This window comes from Harmonia axyridis, chromosome 1 (genome assembly GCF_914767665.1).
Source record: "Harmonia axyridis chromosome 1, icHarAxyr1.1, whole genome shotgun sequence".
Lineage (NCBI taxonomy): Eukaryota > Metazoa > Arthropoda > Insecta > Coleoptera > Coccinellidae > Harmonia > Harmonia axyridis.
The window spans coordinates 73966297-73985495 of NC_059501.1; the positions used below are offsets into that span (position 1 = coordinate 73966297).

A 19199-nucleotide genomic window follows, 5' to 3' on the forward strand; every position below is an offset into this window, starting at 1 on the left:
GATTCCTGTCGGGCAGTCAAGTTCATTCTCTGATTTATGGTGGATTTATGCACCATACTTAAGAACTATGAACTAAGAACTAAACCTAAGAAATAAGAATTCAGTGGCGTTTATGCACTCTCTTGTTAGTTCTTAGTTAAGGCATGCGCACGTGCTCGAACTCCTCTCTATTTGTTCAATACTTTGATGTTTGACATTGATATTCATTGTGGAAAAATTAAATTTAATTTTTTCAAATACACCTAATACTTTTCATCGATAAACACGAATAAAGAACATAAAATGATAGAAACTGGTACTCGTTAATATTGAAATTCTATGCGGCGCACGCACACTTCTATATTTTACCTGAGCCCTTAGTTCTTAGTCAACAGTTGGCCTGCTACCTGCTAGTGTTAGTTCTTAGGAAACGTGCATAAATGCCCTCATTGATTTGTTAGCGTTCAATTCTTAGTTCTAAGTTCTTAGGTTTAGTCTTAGTTCTTAGGACTGGTGCATAAATCCACCATTACAGTCATGCGGACGTGTCCTGAGCTGCCCGACTGTAAAATGATTCGAACGCTCGAACATGGGTGCCTCGTGAGTGGCCGCCTTACCAGGCCAATTGAAAAGTCCCGGTCTACCATAGTAAAACACATATTTTTGGCAAAATTCGATTTTATTTATTATTCAACATAGATGCCTTCGAGAGCGATAAACCGATTATAGCGACCTTACAACTTTTCGATACCATTTTTGTAGTATGATTTGTCTTTCGCTTCAAAACAGGTCTCAGTCTCGGCGATCACTTCTTCATTGGTGCTAAATTTCTTTCCAGCGAGCATTCTTTTGAGGTCTGAAAACAGGAAAAAGTCGCTTGGGGCCTTATTCTGGCGAATACGGTGGATGCAGAAGCAACCCGAAGCCCAATTTATGCAATTTTGCCATTGTTTTCATTGATTTGTGACACGGCGCATTGTCTTGACGAAACAGCTCCTATTTTTTTCTTCGAATTGGGGCGTTTTTTAACGATTTCATACTTTAAACGATCGAATGGTCTGTTGATGGTCTAGCTCTTTTGGAGGTAATCAATGAATATTATACCTTGCGCATCCCAGAATACTGATGCCATAACTTTGTCAGCTGATTGTTGTGTTTTTCCTCGCTTTGGATTCGGTTCATCGTGTGCAGTCCACTCAGCTGACTGTCGATTGGTCATCGGAGTGAAATGATGGAGCCATGTTTCATCCATTGTCACTTATCGAGGCAAAAATAACATGTAACAATAATGTTGCTCAAGGGCAGATTTAGCTCTTTTTCATGGGGGAGGGGGAGGGTAGTAACGATTCAAAACCAATAATTTGCAAAATTTGGGAAATTACCAATTTGAGATTATTGCATGAAATTTTTTATGTGCACCACGTTGAGTAACTTTTTTCAGGGTTTCGATATTCATGGGGGGGGGATAATTACCCCCAATAATCCCCCCCGTAAATCCGCCCTTGATGTTGCTTTTGCTCGATTGTGAGCTCGCGCGGCACCCATTTTGCACACAGCATTCCCATGTACAAATATTCGTGAATGATATGATGTACACGTTCAGATGATATCTTCACAATGTCTGCTATCTCGATCAAATTCACTTTACTGTCATTTAAAATTATTTTGTGAACTTTTTTGATTTTTTCGTCGGTGACAGCCTCTTTTGAGCGTCCACTGCGTTCACCGTCTTCGGTGCTACTTTCATCACGTTTAAACTTAGCATACCAATCAATGATGGTTGATTTTTCTGGTGCAGACTCCGGAAACTCTTCATCAATCCAAGATTGTGCTTCAACTGTTTTTTTCCCTTCAAAAAGTTCAAAAAGCAATATTTTATCAGCACACGAAAAATTTTTTTATTTCCCGATTAAATATGCAAATTTGAATATTTGGGATCCGATATTTTTCCTAATTGTCGAATTTATGGTACGCAGAATATTTATTTTTTGTATCTACCTGCTGAAAGACAAGTATAGGAACTATATCCTATACTGTGGTATTACCTACTAAGGGCGAAACACTGTCCTATAGAATAAACTATATGTTCTATAGTTCAGTGCGGTGAATTCTTGTTGGTCTATGGCATAGAGATAAATAAAATAATAAATATTGATATTAGGCCTATGGTCTGAGGTTGTGTCATAGACATAAGACAAAGTTTCATTTCTCTATGGGTTTTATATTCTGTGGTAAACTTCATTTCAATTCACAAAGAGGTTAATTTGTTTATGTGGCATTTAATTTCCAGTTATAGTGGATTTATTCCTTACATTCCGTTAAATGATATGTTTGTATATTTGAAGGAGCTATCAATTTGTAAAGGAACAAATACTATACCGAATATGATTCGATAATAAATCCTTACAAAATAAATGATATTGAAGGTTTCTTTCTATTCACATTGATAAATATTCACAGACATGCAGTTTATAAAAATTCTGATATTCATCTTGTTTATTTTTTCGTACACATCCAGTTGTTTCGGTTTTTTAGATAGTGTTGTATTATTAGGATCATGGGCATATCAAAAATTATCTAACAATTACTGCAGTAAAAAGGATATACCTAGTGATTTTAAAGGTGAGTCTTCAATTAGATTCAATGAGTTTTTCATTTTTTTTTGTATTTTAGCACTTCGTAGTCTAATTAAAGGTAAAATCTTTGGACAACCATTAATTGAAAGCACAGTCGTTAATGCTTTGAGGTCACACTGGGATGAAAGGAGTGAACCTGAAAAAGCATTAACTATAAGTTTCCATGGAGGTCCAGGTGTTGGAAAAAATTATGTTGCAAAATTCATAGAACAAGCTTTATATTCCCAGGGTATACGAAGTCCCAACGTTCATAATTTTAATGCTCGATTAGATTTTCCTAAAATCAGTGAAGTTGACCAATATAAGGTGAATAAACTGTACTTTAATCTACTCTGAACTAATGGAATAATGTGATGAAAAAGAATATCTTATTGCATTATGATGGAATATTTTGATAACTATGCCCTGTTGATTTCTTTTGTAGAAAAATCTAGAAAATTGGATAAGTGGAAATGTTTCTAGATGTCCTAAGCAACTATTTTTATTTGATGAGGTTAACCAGATGCCTCCAGGAATTCTTGATGCTCTGAAGCCTTTCATTGATCATTTTGATGATGTCAAAGGCATAAGCTATAAGCGGGCAATTTTCCTTTTCCTCTCAAATACCGGTTCTGAAATTATAAATGAAAACTCTTATTATTTGTGGAGTAAAGGTATCAAAAGAAATGAAATCAAGTTACATTTCTTTGAAAAATTAATTTCACAAGGTTCCTTCAATGAAAAGGGTAAGTTTAAATTTGCTTAAAAGAAAAAAAAATTATGGAATATTAGAAGTTTCCAGTTTTTAGCAGTAATTTTTTAGGTATTTATATAGAATAATATCAAATTGAGCTAACCCTGATAGTACAAAAATTTGGGATGTACCATAGATACTTAACTGAGATTCAGGATTGAAGTAAGTCATTCATTGTGTTTTGCCTTATAAACATTCTGCAATCTTGTGGTGTTATCTACTACTACTATCCCTTGGATATTGTGTACAGTACTCATGAAATTTGCTGCTTTAGTTATTTTGTATATTATTTTCTGGCTAATGCTTTATAGAATGTTTTCTCATTTTTTCCTTTATATATATTTTTTTTCAACCAAGTGATATAATAATAATAGACTAAAATACCTTGGAAATACCTTCATAGAATAAAAAATCTGGAAACTTCTAATGTCAAATGGTTAAGTCTTTCATTAAATAGTTTCCATTTTTTTTTAAATGCAAATTGCTGAATGAACCATTCTACTAATTTCAATAATTAAAATAATAGATTTCATTACTGTTACCCCAATTCTTGCTAGGCATTGTTAAGTTATTGCCCTAAAGTATAAAAAACATATTTTCCTGAAGTTTAGCTTTTTTCAATAAGTTTCTATCATGTACAGCAAGATTAAATTATTATTATTATTATTATATCCTTAATCAATTCATTTAATGAATCAGTAGAAACCCATGTCTTTACATTCCATAATTTCATTAAAAAAACCCACAAGGGCGATGAAGAAAGAGAAAACAAAAAATATATTCTTGAAATTTTTGTCTTTATGTATGTTCGTCTGTCTGTACATGATAATCTCCTAAACTAATGCTTGATTAACTTCATTCTGGTTTTTTTAGTTAGATCAACAAAAATTTATAGCAATATATAAATATATGTAAATGCACTGGTTCTCAACCAGTTAACAAAAACATCGATTTTAAGCACCACTTTTTCACATATACTTATCAAATTTTAATGGTGTTGGTGTTCATCGATTCTTTGGGCAGTTTCAAATGATTTGTCATATAATTTTAAACGTTCTTTTCGCATTTAACCTTTGAAATGTGAAAACATATAGAAAATCTGACAAACCTTTGGTTCACGACCACGCCGCAGAGTTCTCGACCATTTTTGTGTTAGTTTTCGACCATTAATAATAGTGGCCGCTCGTCTCCACTTAAAAATTTTATACAAAACTTTAGAGCAAGATGAGTGATAAGTACTTACTTTCGTACCGTACCATCGACATCACTACCTATCAATCAGATGGGTTTCAGATGAGGTAATTGAGTAATAAACACTCAAAAAGTAAAAAAAAATTATTTTGCGGAAGTTTCCAATTTCTATAAATATTTCAAAATATGAACCAATATTAAACCACATTCTTTGGTTATTTTGCTCTTAATATCTATTTAGAAACTAATGAGTAAATAAAATATAAAACACCGACCACCTCGAACGCGAATAAATAAAAGAAGAAATAAGTATGTTTCAACGTTAATTCGGTGGTCGCAAACTAACATTGAGAAAGTAGATATATACAGTAAAACCTCGATTATCCGTTCTCCTATTATCCGTTTTACTCTGTAATCCGTGCTCGTCGACATTTTCACTCATCCGTTTCCACGAGCAGACATCCACTCGATTATCCGGGATTCAATTTATTACGCATGCGCCATAGTAATAATTTGGTATTATTCGAAAATGTTTTAGTCGATGATGTTGAGGAATGGCTAAATTCGGATTTAAATGAACCCGGTTATCAGATACTGGATGATTCAGAAATCGCATCAAAATTTTCCCAACCTAACCACTGTATGGATACAGACGATTAAAGTGTTGAAGAATTTTCCACGCAGGAAATAGTTATTCATAATACAAGTGCAGAAGGCATCGATATTGTTCCACGAGTTCAAAATTCAAAAACGAGCCACGAAGTGGCGAGTTTTTGAATGGACGAGTGGTAGAACGAGCCTTCTGTACGAGTATTATACATTATTTTCTCTAATTCATTGCATTTTTATTGGAATTAATGAAATATTTCCATAAATATCTTTTAGTGATTTTTGCATTGAAAAATGTCGGTTGGGTGAACTGATTTCTTTAAGGCAAATTGATGAATCGATAGATAAAGCCGTGGCGGAAAGTTCGGAGTACCAACATATAATAATAAAATATAACCATGAAAACTGTGCGTTTCAGATATATTCCCGCACGATTTTCTTCTACAAGATGTGGAAGAATAAACGGAATAATCACAGAATTAGAGAAACATTGTTTCTGCCGAAGACGCGTTGAGATTTGCAAATGGTCTGATGTACTATTTAGAGCAGGAAAATGATACGGATTATATTGATGTCCTCCACTTGAGGAAAATTCGGGCTCACATTTGTCTCAAGATGAATAATAAAAAAAGACAGACAAAAATTACATACTTTTTCAACTAAAATATATACATTCGATGTATTATTATAGGTACCAATGCAATGATTTGTTTTTCATTTGTATATTTTTATATGATATTATGATTCTATTGATTTTGTTGCTTAATAAATAATTGTACCCCATACATTTCTCTAATTTTCATAGTTGTGCGTATTTTGAGGAATTTCGATTGTCCGTGTTTTTCGATTATCCGGGAACCGTTTCCCCTCCATTAGGCCGGATGATCGAGGTTCTACTGTAAATGAATCAGGATATCGAAAAAAAACGAAAATGATCCATCAGAAATATATCGGTTGACACATACTATTATTGAAGTAACATATTGGTCCTCGACCACTTTGGTCGAGAAATAAAAGATACAAATTTTTCAATACCAGTTCGCGACCGCCGAATATTAAACAAAAAATATATATTTATTTGCTTCTTCGTTGAAATACACTTCAAAGTATGTTTTATAGTTCACATGGAACAAAATATACACACATAATTCATTTACAATAAGAAATACTTACTCTTTTCTGGTCATATATCACAAAGCACTCTTCTAAGACAGGACGAGAAAGAACCCTTTTCTATGATAGACGATTATGAACTCATTTTTAGCGCGAAAACTTTGATACCCTACTATGAAACCTATCTTGGAAGGGTAGCAATGGTCGAGAACACGTACAGCGGAAATATTTTGCACTACATGATATATTTTCATTATTATTTTATCTCAAATCACAGAATGGTCGAGAGCCAGTGCTGGTCGGCTAACCAGTGCATTTACCCCATTTAGGCATTGTTTCCCTTTAAAAGTTTCCAATTAGGCCCATCCTGCACATTACTGAAAATATAAACTTTTTATAGTTAGGTTTTATGGTATAAGGGCTGATTAAACCTTTTTATTTCAGGTGGATTCCAATACTCTGCAACAATCAAGAGTAATTTAATTGATCACTATATTCCCTTTCTACCATTAATGAAATCTCATGTTCGAATGTGCATAGAAGAGGAATTTAGAAAAAACTTTATACCTAATCCTACTGAAGAACAGATACAGTAAGACTCAATAATATTCATCAATTCATCATTGTGTTCAGTAGAGCAAACATTGATTTTATAATTTTAGGGCTGTATTGGACTTCATAGATTGGGGACCTGAGGCAGATAATGGTGTATTTGCTAAGACGGGATGCAAAAGAATAAGTCAGAAAGTTAGACTATTAGCTGTTGACGACGAAGAATATTAGTAGTTCTCAATGAATATAATGAAAAGTAACCAATGTAAAAAATTATCTTTTTCCATATAATTTTTAAGGTCTTCTGAACTAGAAGCCCTTGCAGCCATAATTTTATATTTAACTATAAGTGATCAGTATAGAAGATTACATCGGCTATTTTTGATGTATTAATTTGAGATATACAACGTTATACATTATATTTTTCCACCATACACTTTTGTACTTATTTCCAAAGAAAAGTAATTTTAATGAACAGTCCAAGCTTAACATTGTGGTTCATTATCTTTTTTATCTCAGAAAATCTCGATTCCTGAACAAAAACTATAGAATTTTGGTACCCTACTCAGGTTAGATTATTTTTTAATCGAAATTTAAATATTCTATAACTTTGATCATACCATTAAGACTCCTACAAACCAACGTGGCAAATGCGAATATTTGTAACGGATTTGAGTCTGGATCCTAATTTTTTATTTAATAATTTATTATCGATTTACAGTTTGATAATCGGCACTAACGATTGATAATTACAAGATTTAGATGCGGTACGAATATTCGTATTGACCGCGTTTGTTTGTGGGAGCCGTAATACTTATACTTTATAGTTGATGCATATATCTGAATATTTAAAATTTGTTGAATTTTCAAGCTAGAAACTTAATGTAGCACTTCAGCAAATTATTGTTATATTTCATCTTTCAAAAGAAACATGTAATTCTCAAAGAGCAAGGTATTTTCAAACATAGATCATCCTACTAACCAGATTAACATTTAGTGATGCACCCTGATTAATCTCTGTAGTTGATATTCTCAAACAAATAAAAACCTATTGTTAATCATAAAAACAAAAAAAAAACCACATTCAATAAAGCAAAATCAATGCGTTTTTTAAGAAACTTTATTAATGTCCTTATAAACTAATTCTCCTTAGACACCATATGTCTCATTAAGTTATTCAAAAATTTGTCTATTTTTCTTACATCCTGGGCAATTTCAGTCTTGAATTGTAAACACTAAAAATATAAGTATTAGGATTGAATAAACAGAACATCAGAGCTATTACTTACGACTACATTATCGGTCATTTTCAAAATTAGATGATTCTTGGAATGAACATATTTCATGGTATATCTAACTTTGGAAGGTTCTTGCATATACAATTTTTCTGCAGCTTTTTCGAACTCTTCCCAAGATTTTAAAAATGTCATTTTGAATACTCAGACCTATAATCATCAGATAAAATACTGCATTAACTAATTGATCGATTCTTCTCAATTTTCTTGGTGATAAAAACAGAAAAAGAGGTTATAAAATTATAACCAGTCCACAGACTTGACAACTCGACATTATTACAGTTTTCTTCTGTAAAAAAATAATGGAAGTATGTTCAATGTCCACGCATAGATGACGCTGTCAATCATGTAGTATTCATAGACCTATAATAACATGGACTAACCCTCACGTGGCTTCTACTCTGCGCTCTGCGGACTATCGAAGAGAGAGAGGTGTTGTGAAGGAAAGAAGTAGAAAGGCAGAAAACGCGAATTTACTAAGGGAATAGCGCGTTTTTAATTTTTTTTTGGAGAAATATTGAGTTTTTCGCATTAGTTGATTATTGACATAGCTAAATGGCTATGGGAATAAAGCGTTCTTAATTTTTTCAATGAGAAATATTGAGTTATTCGGATGGAATTAGAATTGAAAGAGCTTGATATGGCTATTGGAATATGTCGTTTTTAATTTTTTTTTGGAGAAATATTGAGTTTTTCGCATGAGTTGATTATTGAAATAGCTAAATGAAACACATTTAAGAATTGTTTGGTACAGATTTTCATGTTATCTAAAATTTCTTTCAGAAAAAGGTGAATTTTATTGAGTGCTACCTAAAAGAAAATATTTTTTAATTTCTATTCCAGAGTTTTTAGATAGTTCAGTATATCAATAATATTATAGACAATTAAATTTATATTCGATATAATATAGCTACAAGTGTAACTGAGCTTTAGGAAATTCAAAATTTGTGATAAGTAAAAACACAACAGAAAATTTATGAAATTTTTAAAATTTTATATATTTTATCTTCTGAAAAAATAGCCCAAATATTTTTGGAAATAGAATGAGGAAATTGAATAGTGAGTGTTATTGGGAATGAAAGTGCCATATTTTTCCTATCAAAGGACAAATTCAGCCTTACGTTCCAAAAGTATACATCTTCTTCTACTCTAACGGTTTAAAAAAGTACTGCAAATTTTATACATGGGTTTATTATATTACCTTTTATCATCAAATATGCAAGCACATATGAAAAAAAAAACATATAATAAATATCAATATAAAAAAAATTGTGATTAACATCCGGCGAAGAGATTCGAATCAGGGCTTCGAAACTGGAATAACATGGTCAAAAATTCATAACTCCGTATCTATGAAGGGCAGGAATTTGCTGTATAGTATTCATTATTATTATAGTAACACATGTTCTCAATATCAAAATTGTTTGACTCCTTCCTTCAAAACTTTGGTTCCATATAGAGATTGACATAATAGTCCTCTGTTTTGAAGTGATTACTACATATTACGGTTGAGGCAGAAGGTTTTTTGTCTTAACTCCATATTTCCATCACCCATTCAATTCAATTTCTCGGAAACCTGTGAATATATTCAATAAAATAAACGATAAATCCCTTCTTGTTTTCTTACCTATGAAATGTCACGTCCAACCCTTTTTTGGATATAACAACACAATTATAAGCTACACACGAAGCAGAGATACTTAAATAAGCACCAGAACACCAACAAACACTCAGTAAATTGTTTAAAAATTAGTAATCACCACAAGAAAACACATACAATCAGTTCAGAAAACCAATGTTATGCCTTTAAACTTTCATCCTTGTCACAATACACCGATATCAATGGTCTCTCTCTAACGCTCAGTCCATGTTATTATAAGTCTATGGTAGTATTACAGTGACTATATATTATATGTATATACAGTCACTGTATGTAGTATCATAGTATAAGGAATGAAATTTAGAAAATTTAGATTACAATTGTTTTTTTGAAGTAGGAGGATTAAGACCTAATAACATAACAAATCCTTTTTAAACAGATAATTTAATTTAATTTTGGATGTTGATAAGAAAAATAACAATTTCAAGATCCGTGCGAAATTTCATGCTGATCACATCGTTAAAATCATGGAAAATTCGAGAGGAATATTGGAAAAAACACCTAATATTTCTGTAATAATTGATCCAATCAGTGTTGAGATTTCGCGTGTATATAGAATAACCAAATAAATCTTTCTCGCAAAATTTCGTTTGGATAGTGTCGTCTGAAGTCTGAACCATAAGAAAATCAATCAACAGGGCCCCCGCAAGGGACATCAACGCCCGCGTGCGGAACATATTTTGGCGCTCCTTAAAGGGGGGAGGTGGAGAAAAGCACTGCTGGATAATCGGAAAAATTTTTTTAAAGTTTTATTGAGAATTCAGTGTAGAATGGTTGAAAATCTATCAGCAACCTTCATTGCCTCAAGAACTTTATGGTGTTAGTTGTAACATAATACATTCCAAATGTCATTCAAAATTCAAGCTGTATTCTTCTATAAATTATTCATAAAGGCATAAACATTTAATTAGGATCAATCCAGAAATTGAATGGATGTTTTTCTAGATTTGGCTGCTGAAAATTCTTTTATATTATCAATCAATCAATTTTATCGAGTATCTCTTGCTCTATATCTAAGATTGCCAATCCAGAAAATCTTGCTCATGACATGGTAGCCTTCAAATAGTTTTTAATTATTTTTAATTTAGTGAATGATCTCTCACCAGAAGCAACAGACACAGGTAAAGTGAGAAGGATTCTTGAGGCAATACTAAGATTCGGTAGAGAAGAAGTTATTATTTTCAAAAATATATTGTAGAATTTTAAGAGGATTTTCGCTTCAGATAATGAAAAATTCTTAGGGCTTTTATCTCGTTGAATAAATCATTTTCTTTCACGTCAGCCTCTTTTTTTCCTGATAAGTTAGCTTTTGTTGAAGAGCATGACAGCATTTAAATAGATATTTGTCATTTAATTCAAGAATAATAAAAAAATAAAACAAAAAACGTTATCGTAATCACATATCATATCAAACCTACTAATTAAGGAACTTAGTGTTTGATCAATTATTTTCAAAAAGAAATTTATTTTAAAAGCGATTTTTGGATCTTGAGGTGCCTCATCCGTCTGTTCATAATCGAACAATTTTGGTTTATACTTTCGTCTTACAGTATATCATGGAGGAAAACCTTGATCTATCTCAAGAGCAGCCGCTAGTTTTCCAGCTTCCGCAAGTTTTTCCTCGAGAACATTATCATCCCTATAATTTTTGAAATGATCAACTTAATTCTTCAAATAGTTCACACTTTAATGTCAATCGCTACACTTTGCATCATTTTGCTAACAATATTAATCTGGAGTGAAACATCATAAGAAATTATTATACTTCAAATAAATTTAAAAGAATGAATATTTAATAAAAGAGAACTTGCTTCATGTCTATTTTCTATGTTAAAAGTATCATTTTCTGCTATTTCTAAAAGGCTATCACATATTTGAATAAAATGAAACTTTAGCATCAATTCTACTTGACCATCTAGTATCACTCAGGGGTTTTAGATGTAACTGAGGATCATGCTTTTTTATAACATAACAATCTTTTTGTGGATGAAGAGAAATATATATAAAGTTCTTGTACAATATCAAAAGAGTCCAGTGTTTCATTTGAAACCTTAGTAGCATCATTTTCAGTTAAATTCAAGCTGTGTGCAGCACATGGCGCAATAAATGACCTAGGATTAGCATCGAGTATGCGTTTTTGTAAACCAATATCTGGCTATTTCGTACCTATTGCGACGTTCGGAAACTTGTATAAATTGCAAGAAAGAAGTATTATTTCTTTTGTTTTATTACGGTTTATTTGTTTTCGTTATCATGTAAAATGGTTGTACCGTTGAAATAAATAAATAAATGAAATTTGAAAGAATCTTTTTCGAAAATCTTTGGTCCATCGGTTCTACATGCGGTCTATAAGAGATTTTGGCGCCCGTTTAAGGCGGCCACTCACGATGCGCCCAGCTTCGAGCGTTTCGATAATTTTACAGTCGGGCAGTTCAGGACACAACCGCATGACTGTAAATCAGAGAATGAACTGCCCGACTGGAATCTCTTGAACGCCTGCTACCAAACGCTCGAAAAAACGCTTCGTGAGTGGCGGGCATTAGAGTGGCGCCCGCGTGCGGTGCATGCGTTGCACGAAATATCACACGAACAAGATTCGACAAGAATGGACAAATGAACGCCTATTGTACTATTGTAGGCATTCTGCTTAGTGCAGCGTCTTTGCGAGTACCACACTGCTTATTATGAATGTGCCAGATATGAACCGCTCTATGCAGTTACGAAAAGATACAGCTGAATTGAAAAAAAAGTTAATTTTTGGAATGGTAATTTTCAGCTCTAACGAAATATGAAGGAATGAACGGGGTGTCCCATTCAAAAAAATTTTTTCATTGCGATATTTTATGAAATATCAGTTTGCAGAAAATACAATTAACGTAATTGAATTCTACGTGAAAAGTTGCTCTGGTTTTTATACAGAAATGAAAAATTGTCAACAGCAAAAAAGTTACCTTGTAACTATGTAACGGCGATAGCTATTGAGTTGCGGTTTTCACCTGTATACCTATTATCATCGAGGAAGTTTTGCACGAGCAATTTTTCACGAATTGTCACAGATGGCTCTGTATTCGAGTTTGAATTTTCCGTCTGAACGACCTTAACGTACCCCTTCCATTAATCATTCACATGAAATTCTGACGTTTTCTACTGAACTGTTTGTGTTCAGTACATGTACTGTCATTTGAAAATGGCGAAATTATTTGTTTTGTTTCAAAATACGTCCCATTACGTAATCAAAAAAGTAAAAATCTCAAGTCAAGCCGTCTATCTTTATGCGCAGAACGTTTTCCATTGTTTCAACGAATAGTTTTACAATTTACGACTTAATTTTCATTTAAATGATCAATGAAACGGATACATAAAGGTCGTTCAGACGGAAAATACAAATTCGATTACAGAGTCATCTGTGACGTTTGGTGAAATTTATTAATTAATTATTTATTATTATTATTAGGTATCAAAATTTGGATTATACCTTAATAAAGATGAAAATTACTTATAAAAAATACTAATATTCAAAATGGGATTGAATTTATTTCTTGTATTGGATATGTTTGTCTTGGCGGTGGACGATGAACAAAAAAAAATTTTTTTCGATGGGTTAATTTCAAAATATTATGTCCACTATTCTCAAAATATTCCAAATATTAGTAAATGTTACTCAATTATATTTTATATTCATAAATTATACCATGAAGTCATCTAATTTTTTTCGAAAAAAATCGAAAAAACACTGCTAAATGCTAAGTAATAATTTAACAAAAATCATGGGTGCTCGTGGCAACAAAAATCCGAGTCGAAGACGAGGATTTTTGCACCTGCACGAATGCTTTTTGTTAAAGAAATATTACTCTGCTTTGTATTTTTTCCGATTTTTTTCACAAGAAAAATTAAATTCTCGATTGGTATTTGACAAGACTATTTCATGAGAACATAATAACTTGTTTTCAAAGATTATTGTAATCTTTCATGACAATATAGCTAAGTTTTGCCACTGGTTAACTCGAAAAAACTGCTAAAGGGTGCTGTCATACAGTTTTCCCATTTTTGAATCGAAATTGAGCGTTTGTGATAGGTGGAATTTAAGACGAGAGAAAAAGTCACATAAAATTAAAAAAAAATTTGATTTTTGAATAATAAATGAACACTGTAATTCCTAAATGAAGATTTTTTTTTATTTCAGTTCATATAGTGAACTAAGCTTAGAATTTGTGGTAAGAGTCTTTGAAATCCAAGCATCTCATATACAGCTACTTTGGAGATTCGAGATACAAGGTGTTAAAGTTTAATTTTCTCTCATAGCACTTTCCAAGATATTCAACTTAAATTTGGCTTAGATATTCCCGAGGAAATTTCAAATTAAAATTTTTCATCACGCGATATTCTAATTCCGAATGCCAATCTATAGGGTGATAATTTTTCTGGAACAATACCCGCTTCTCTCCTCCAAACGTTATTTTTCGATGGACCACTGGTAGTTGTTTACAAACATGTAAAAAGTACCTTTGATTCAGTACTAAACTTTTCGGTTTCTTGAAGTTTTGTCGAATCTGCTACCGATTCTCAAGAAATTCTCAGGAAAATTAGAATTATCTATTATGAAGATTCAGTTAGTACAATTATGATGAATGAATTTATTATAAGTTTTGGTACTTATTTACCAAATCTGTAGCGAAGAAAAATAAAGATTCGATAAACTGATAGGTACAATCAGCACAAAAAGTAGGCCTACACGAAAACCCTTGTTAACAAAGTGTTGGCGGGCCCATGTTTATAAAATTTTTATTTCTTAAAATTATCCAGAAATCCCTTCATCGTCTCTTAATAAAATCATCTTTTCATCCCGACAAACAATGACGGAACAACGTAATATTTCAAGTAGGCTAACACCTATGCTATCATAGTTATTGAATATTCCTTTTTTTTCCTTTTTGCTGTGGGTATATTTCATTTTCATTATTATCCTTGCATTCAAATTTATTCAGAATTATCTGAAAAATCTTGATCAGTGGGGCCCCAGATTTGTCTTCGCTTCGGACCCCCATCAGTTGTCAAACAAAGCGTTTGGGAAGCCATGTTTATAAGATTTTTTTTTCTTAAAATTATCCAATTCAGGAACACCCCGTATTCAAATCAGAAATCCCTTCATCGTCTCTGAATAAAACCTTCTTTTCATTCCGACAAACAATTGAGGAACAACGTAATATTTCGTGAATCAAGTAGGCCGACACCTATCATAATTTTTGAATATTTATTTTTTTTCACTTTTTACTGTACGTATATTTCATTTTCATTATTATCTTTGCATTCGAATTCATTCTGAATTATCTGAAAAATATTGATCAGGGGGGCCCCAGATTCGTCTTTGATTTGGGCCCCCAGTTTTCAAACAAAGCGTTTACAAATTCCCGTTTATAAGATTTTGTTTTTCTTGAAATTATCCAATTCAGAAACATCCCGTATTTCAAACAGGAATCCCTTCATCGTCTCTAAAGAAAATCATCTTTTCATCTCGACAAACAATAACGGAACAACGTAATATTTCGTAAATCAAGTAGGCCGACACCTATGCTATCGTTTTCGGAATCATCCGCCAAAAGTAACAGGTTGGTCGGAGAAGTGCCATAATCTCTGCCCGAAAAAAAGGACGGACCGGCCGCATTGATAGAAAACGGCACGCATCTTCCTCGCCCTTGTCGGCCCGAAAATTATAATGGCATGAAATACCTAACAATGGTCGTTTCGTCGAATGAATGGCAAGGAAACCGAGGAGAGAACAGAGACACGTTGTCTGGCCAAGCAGGCTTGGCGACAGCCTGTCTGGCGGGTCTCGGGCGGTGTTGCCAAACCGCCGCATTCCATTCTCGAAAAATCGTCTCCGAGCTTCAATTTTCCACTGGAACGGCTTGAAATCAAAAGAAAAACGTCGAATTTCATTCGTTTCGATGAATTTCAAGCTAATCTTGTAAGATTTGGGGAAAATTGTAATGTTTTATTTGACAGCGACAATCCGGCAACGTCGCCGGCAAACTCGTTTCAAACGGATGTCGGGGCCTCTCGCGTTGCCGAACTAGCTACGACATTCGCTCCAGTGTCTCCGACAGAGTTGGAAGCAACGCTTCTCAGGTGACAGTGAGTGAAGCATACGTCGGAGTGTCGTTGATAGGTACGTCGAATATGTTCCAAGCCCCTTTGATGGTGAACGTGAGAATAGAGTTTAGTCAGTGGGAGTGGGGAATTCTCTGAATTGTGACGAGAATGTTGTTACATAGATGAAGCGCAGTGTGTTATCCAGTTCGTTTTAAATGTTTTCGTAAGTTATCCAGTGGAAAAGTGCTAGTAAAATCGTTGAAAACAATGGCCCACGGACTGACAACCGTGTTGAAACGGAACCAGGCCTCGGTTACGTGCAAAACAGAGGGCAAAAGCGGGGCTGGATCTCGGAGGATCTTCGCCCCACATTTCAAGTTACAAGTGTTGGATTCATACAGAAACGATGCCGATTGTAAAGGTAATCAACGGGCAACCGCAAGAAAATACGGAATCCACAGGAGGCAAATACAAAAGTGGCTGCAGGCTGAAAATAACCTGAGAAATACGGTGTGCAAGACGAAAAGTGAGTGCGGAAACATTACGGACACTCGTAATATCAATAATAATAATCACGAAGTGAAAAGGTACGGGATCGAGATGGCCTTGAGGATCGGTAGACTGCAGGACGCCTCGAGTTCCCAGCAGCTCGGAGATGGCGTCAAGCTTATTCCGGCGCCAAGTCAACTCGAGGTCAAAGCGACCTCCGTCCCTGCCCCGGCCCCCCTCGATTTCACAACGCATTCTCGCGCTGCTTGCTGTGCCAGCCCGATCGTCGCCACAGAGGTGACCGCCGTCTCCCCGCACCTCACCGATTCGCCCATGGACTTGTCGCTGAAGAAGATCGCCTCGGGCTCGCCAAGCCCCGGTGCACCTGTGCCTTACCCCCCTTCGCCGATCGCGACGCCACTGGGTCTCGCAGCTCAACCTCACCCAGATGTGTGGGACCTTTCGTTAAAGCGTAAGCTCGACGTTACGTGCTTGTCACCCGCTGAATCGCCAAAGCCCGTCAAGCTGTTCAAGCCTTATCTGGACGATTTCAACAAAGACACCACGTCTTCTTCGTCTTCGTTCTCCTCGTCCTCGTCCTCCACCTCAAGTTGTGAGGAGTGCCTGCCCCCTTGTTGCTCGCAAGCTATAACGCCTCCAACATTCCCTTCTGACTACTATTTCTACAACCACAACAATAATGTCTGCGATATCAAAGCTGAATATACCATTCACGAATTACAGCCCAAATCTTCCCTTAGTTGCTGCTATCCATACCCTTACAACGTACCAGAATACGATCGACCATACTATTGCCAAAATTATGACGATTCCTATTCACCAACCTTAGCTCCCTTGAAACAGAGACAAAGCTACAGCTTGGACTTCAAATTAAGTGCAATAGATTGTTATTACGAAGACTCCACATGTCGAGGAAATCAGAGAGCAGTTGCCAACAAGTATAACATCCATAGGAGACAGGTCCAGAAATGGTTGAAGCAAGAGGATGAATTACGACAAAGAAATCAAATCGTTAAACATACCCAGCTCGTTAGGTGAGATCAAGTTGATCGGTTTGTTTTTTGTTTAAGCCACAGAGTCTAAAACTTATATATAGTTATATATATTGTATATTAACAAATCCCAGTGAAATATTTTATCTAGTTTGTATATTCTTTATCTATAAAAAAAATAAGATTTATCTATATAACATGTTTCTTTGACATGAGCAATAAGAAAGACGTATTACATATCCATTCGAAGCCTTTATTGTGTAGATGCCTTACTTTTGTCTGTAAATAATGTATAATCCTAATATTTGGGTGCTAGAGAAAGACTTTACACCTTATATTCTTATATATCTGAACGAGTGCCTTCTAGAATTATAGAAAACAGTGCCAAATGAAATGATCTATAAATAGTTCTGATTCAATAAGCCATTACTAATCAATATATTAAAGACGAGGTCAATATTCGTTGAACCCGTTTACATGAACTCTCAATATTCAACTGTGACATTAAAAATTATATTACGTTGTACAGATTTTGTCAAGTTATATTGACAAATATGTCTTGACTATAGAATGGAAATTGATGGTGCTATACGATCGTATGTTGGATCTATAAATCCATGGAAATGAGATTGTAGGTGTCAAATTTTATACATAGAATATATTTTAATTTATCTGTTTTTGTAATTTCATTTCTCGTATGGATTTTTTTTTAGAAATATCAGTTTCTTTTCAGTAGGCAGCTTTCCAGAAAATTTTTTTTTTTCATTGTTCACAATCAGTATTAGATATTGATATTAGTATCGTATTCGTTGAATATTGATGTTCAAACGAGGCCATTAGTGAATTAATTATTATATATATTCAATGTAGTCTGATAAGGTTTATCGTTTTGAATCAATTCAACTAGTCTTCCATTGCGTTACTTAGCATGGGCAGTTATTTAACTGTATTAACATTTTAATTATAATATTTACTTGATGATGCAATACATTTGAAAACATATTTTCATTCAATGAAATGATTTGTAACATAACTTTTCAAACTACTCTATGTGATATTCGAAAATTCTGTCGATAATATTTGTCCAATATATGAAATTTTTGATTATACAAATGTACATACTTTTGAATTATCAAATGAAATTTGTACCTAATGTTAAAATGATTAAGCTCAAAATTTTTGCTCAAAAATGGCCTCGGACAAGAAATTACCATATCAGACCGGTTTGTTAATTTGTATGTTAAGGGGTCTGTTGTACATTCAAGAAGATAACGATATTTTGTATGAAATGTGTATATATTCAGAGATAAATGTTTTATTTGAAATATTTTAGGATTTTTCGATTCGAAATACCAATGTTTAAGGTATGGTCAGTTGAAAAGTCTGCAGAGTATAAATTATATTAATAAATTTTTTTACTTATTCTTTTGTTTTTGTTATTCCCTATATATATATATTCATTTTGACTAAATTGATCATGGAAGTGGGAGTATCCACTACACATTATAATCATTATTAATAAAAAAAAAAACTGAAAGTTCAAGGGGTCTTTAAAATATTGAAGCAATAATATGAAAATATTGAAAGAAGAATCAATAATTATACCAGTTTCTCAAGACATTAAAAATACATTCATTTTTATCATTTGTGCGGGGGTCAAAAAATATCTTCAAAGTTCTAGTAGTTTTCGATCTATTTTGAAGAATGTAAACTAGAGGATATTATATTCTGAAAAAATTTGCCAAAGCGCAGAATTAGCCATATAATTTCAGAGAACCCCAATGAAGCTATTTTATTGGTTCGAACGATATTATTCTGAACGAATTTAAACTTTTGTGG

General features: G+C 33.6%; 3 protein-coding genes across 3 annotated transcripts; 2 read left to right on the plus strand and 1 right to left on the minus strand.

Moving 5' to 3' along the window:
• The first annotated feature begins 2213 nt into the window (after positions 1-2213).
• Positions 2214-7247, plus strand: LOC123671262 (torsin-1A). The gene is made up of 5 exons (XM_045605010.1): positions 2214-2601; positions 2653-2921; positions 3040-3340; positions 6706-6853; positions 6924-7247. The coding sequence occupies exons 1-5, from the start codon at positions 2442-2444 to the stop codon at positions 7042-7044; spliced, it is 999 nt and encodes a 332-aa protein (XP_045460966.1). The 5' UTR covers positions 2214-2441; the 3' UTR covers positions 7045-7247.
• A 668-nt stretch (positions 7248-7915) lies between these two features.
• LOC123671263 (signal recognition particle 9 kDa protein) lies at positions 7916-8350 on the minus strand. Its single transcript, XM_045605011.1, has 2 exons — positions 8103-8350; positions 7916-8048 (listed from the first exon to the last, which is right to left on the minus strand). Exons 1-2 carry the CDS (start codon positions 8241-8243, stop codon positions 7953-7955), a joined length of 237 nt encoding a protein of 78 aa, XP_045460967.1. The 5' UTR covers positions 8244-8350; the 3' UTR covers positions 7916-7952.
• Positions 8351-15951: 7601 nt separating this feature from the next.
• Positions 15952-18782, plus strand: LOC123671264. Its single transcript, XM_045605012.1, has one exon. The coding sequence runs from the start codon at positions 16126-16128 to the stop codon at positions 17404-17406; it is 1281 nt and encodes a 426-aa protein (XP_045460968.1). The 5' UTR covers positions 15952-16125; the 3' UTR covers positions 17407-18782.
• The last annotated feature ends 417 nt before the right edge of the window (positions 18783-19199 follow it).

Bases quoted from the DNA above. Each gene is read 5' to 3' on its own strand.
- LOC123671264 (XM_045605012.1), top strand. From the start codon at position 16,126: ATGGCCCACGGACTGACAACCGTGTTGAAACGGAACCAGGCCTCGGTT.
- LOC123671262 (XM_045605010.1), top strand. From the start codon at position 2,442: ATGCAGTTTATAAAAATTCTGATATTCATCTTGTTTATTTTTTCGTAC. The intron at 2,922-3,039 runs GTGAATAAACTG...TTTCTTTTGTAG, and splicing joins GTGAAGTTGACCAATATAAG to AAAAATCTAGAAAATTGGAT. The intron at 6,854-6,923 runs GTAAGACTCAAT...TTATAATTTTAG, and splicing joins CCTACTGAAGAACAGATACA to GGCTGTATTGGACTTCATAG.
- LOC123671263 (XM_045605011.1), bottom strand. From the start codon at position 8,243: ATGACATTTTTAAAATCTTGGGAAGAGTTCGAAAAAGCTGCAGAAAAA. The intron at 8,049-8,102 runs GTAAGTAATAGC...TTATATTTTTAG, and splicing joins AAATGACCGATAATGTAGTC to TGTTTACAATTCAAGACTGA.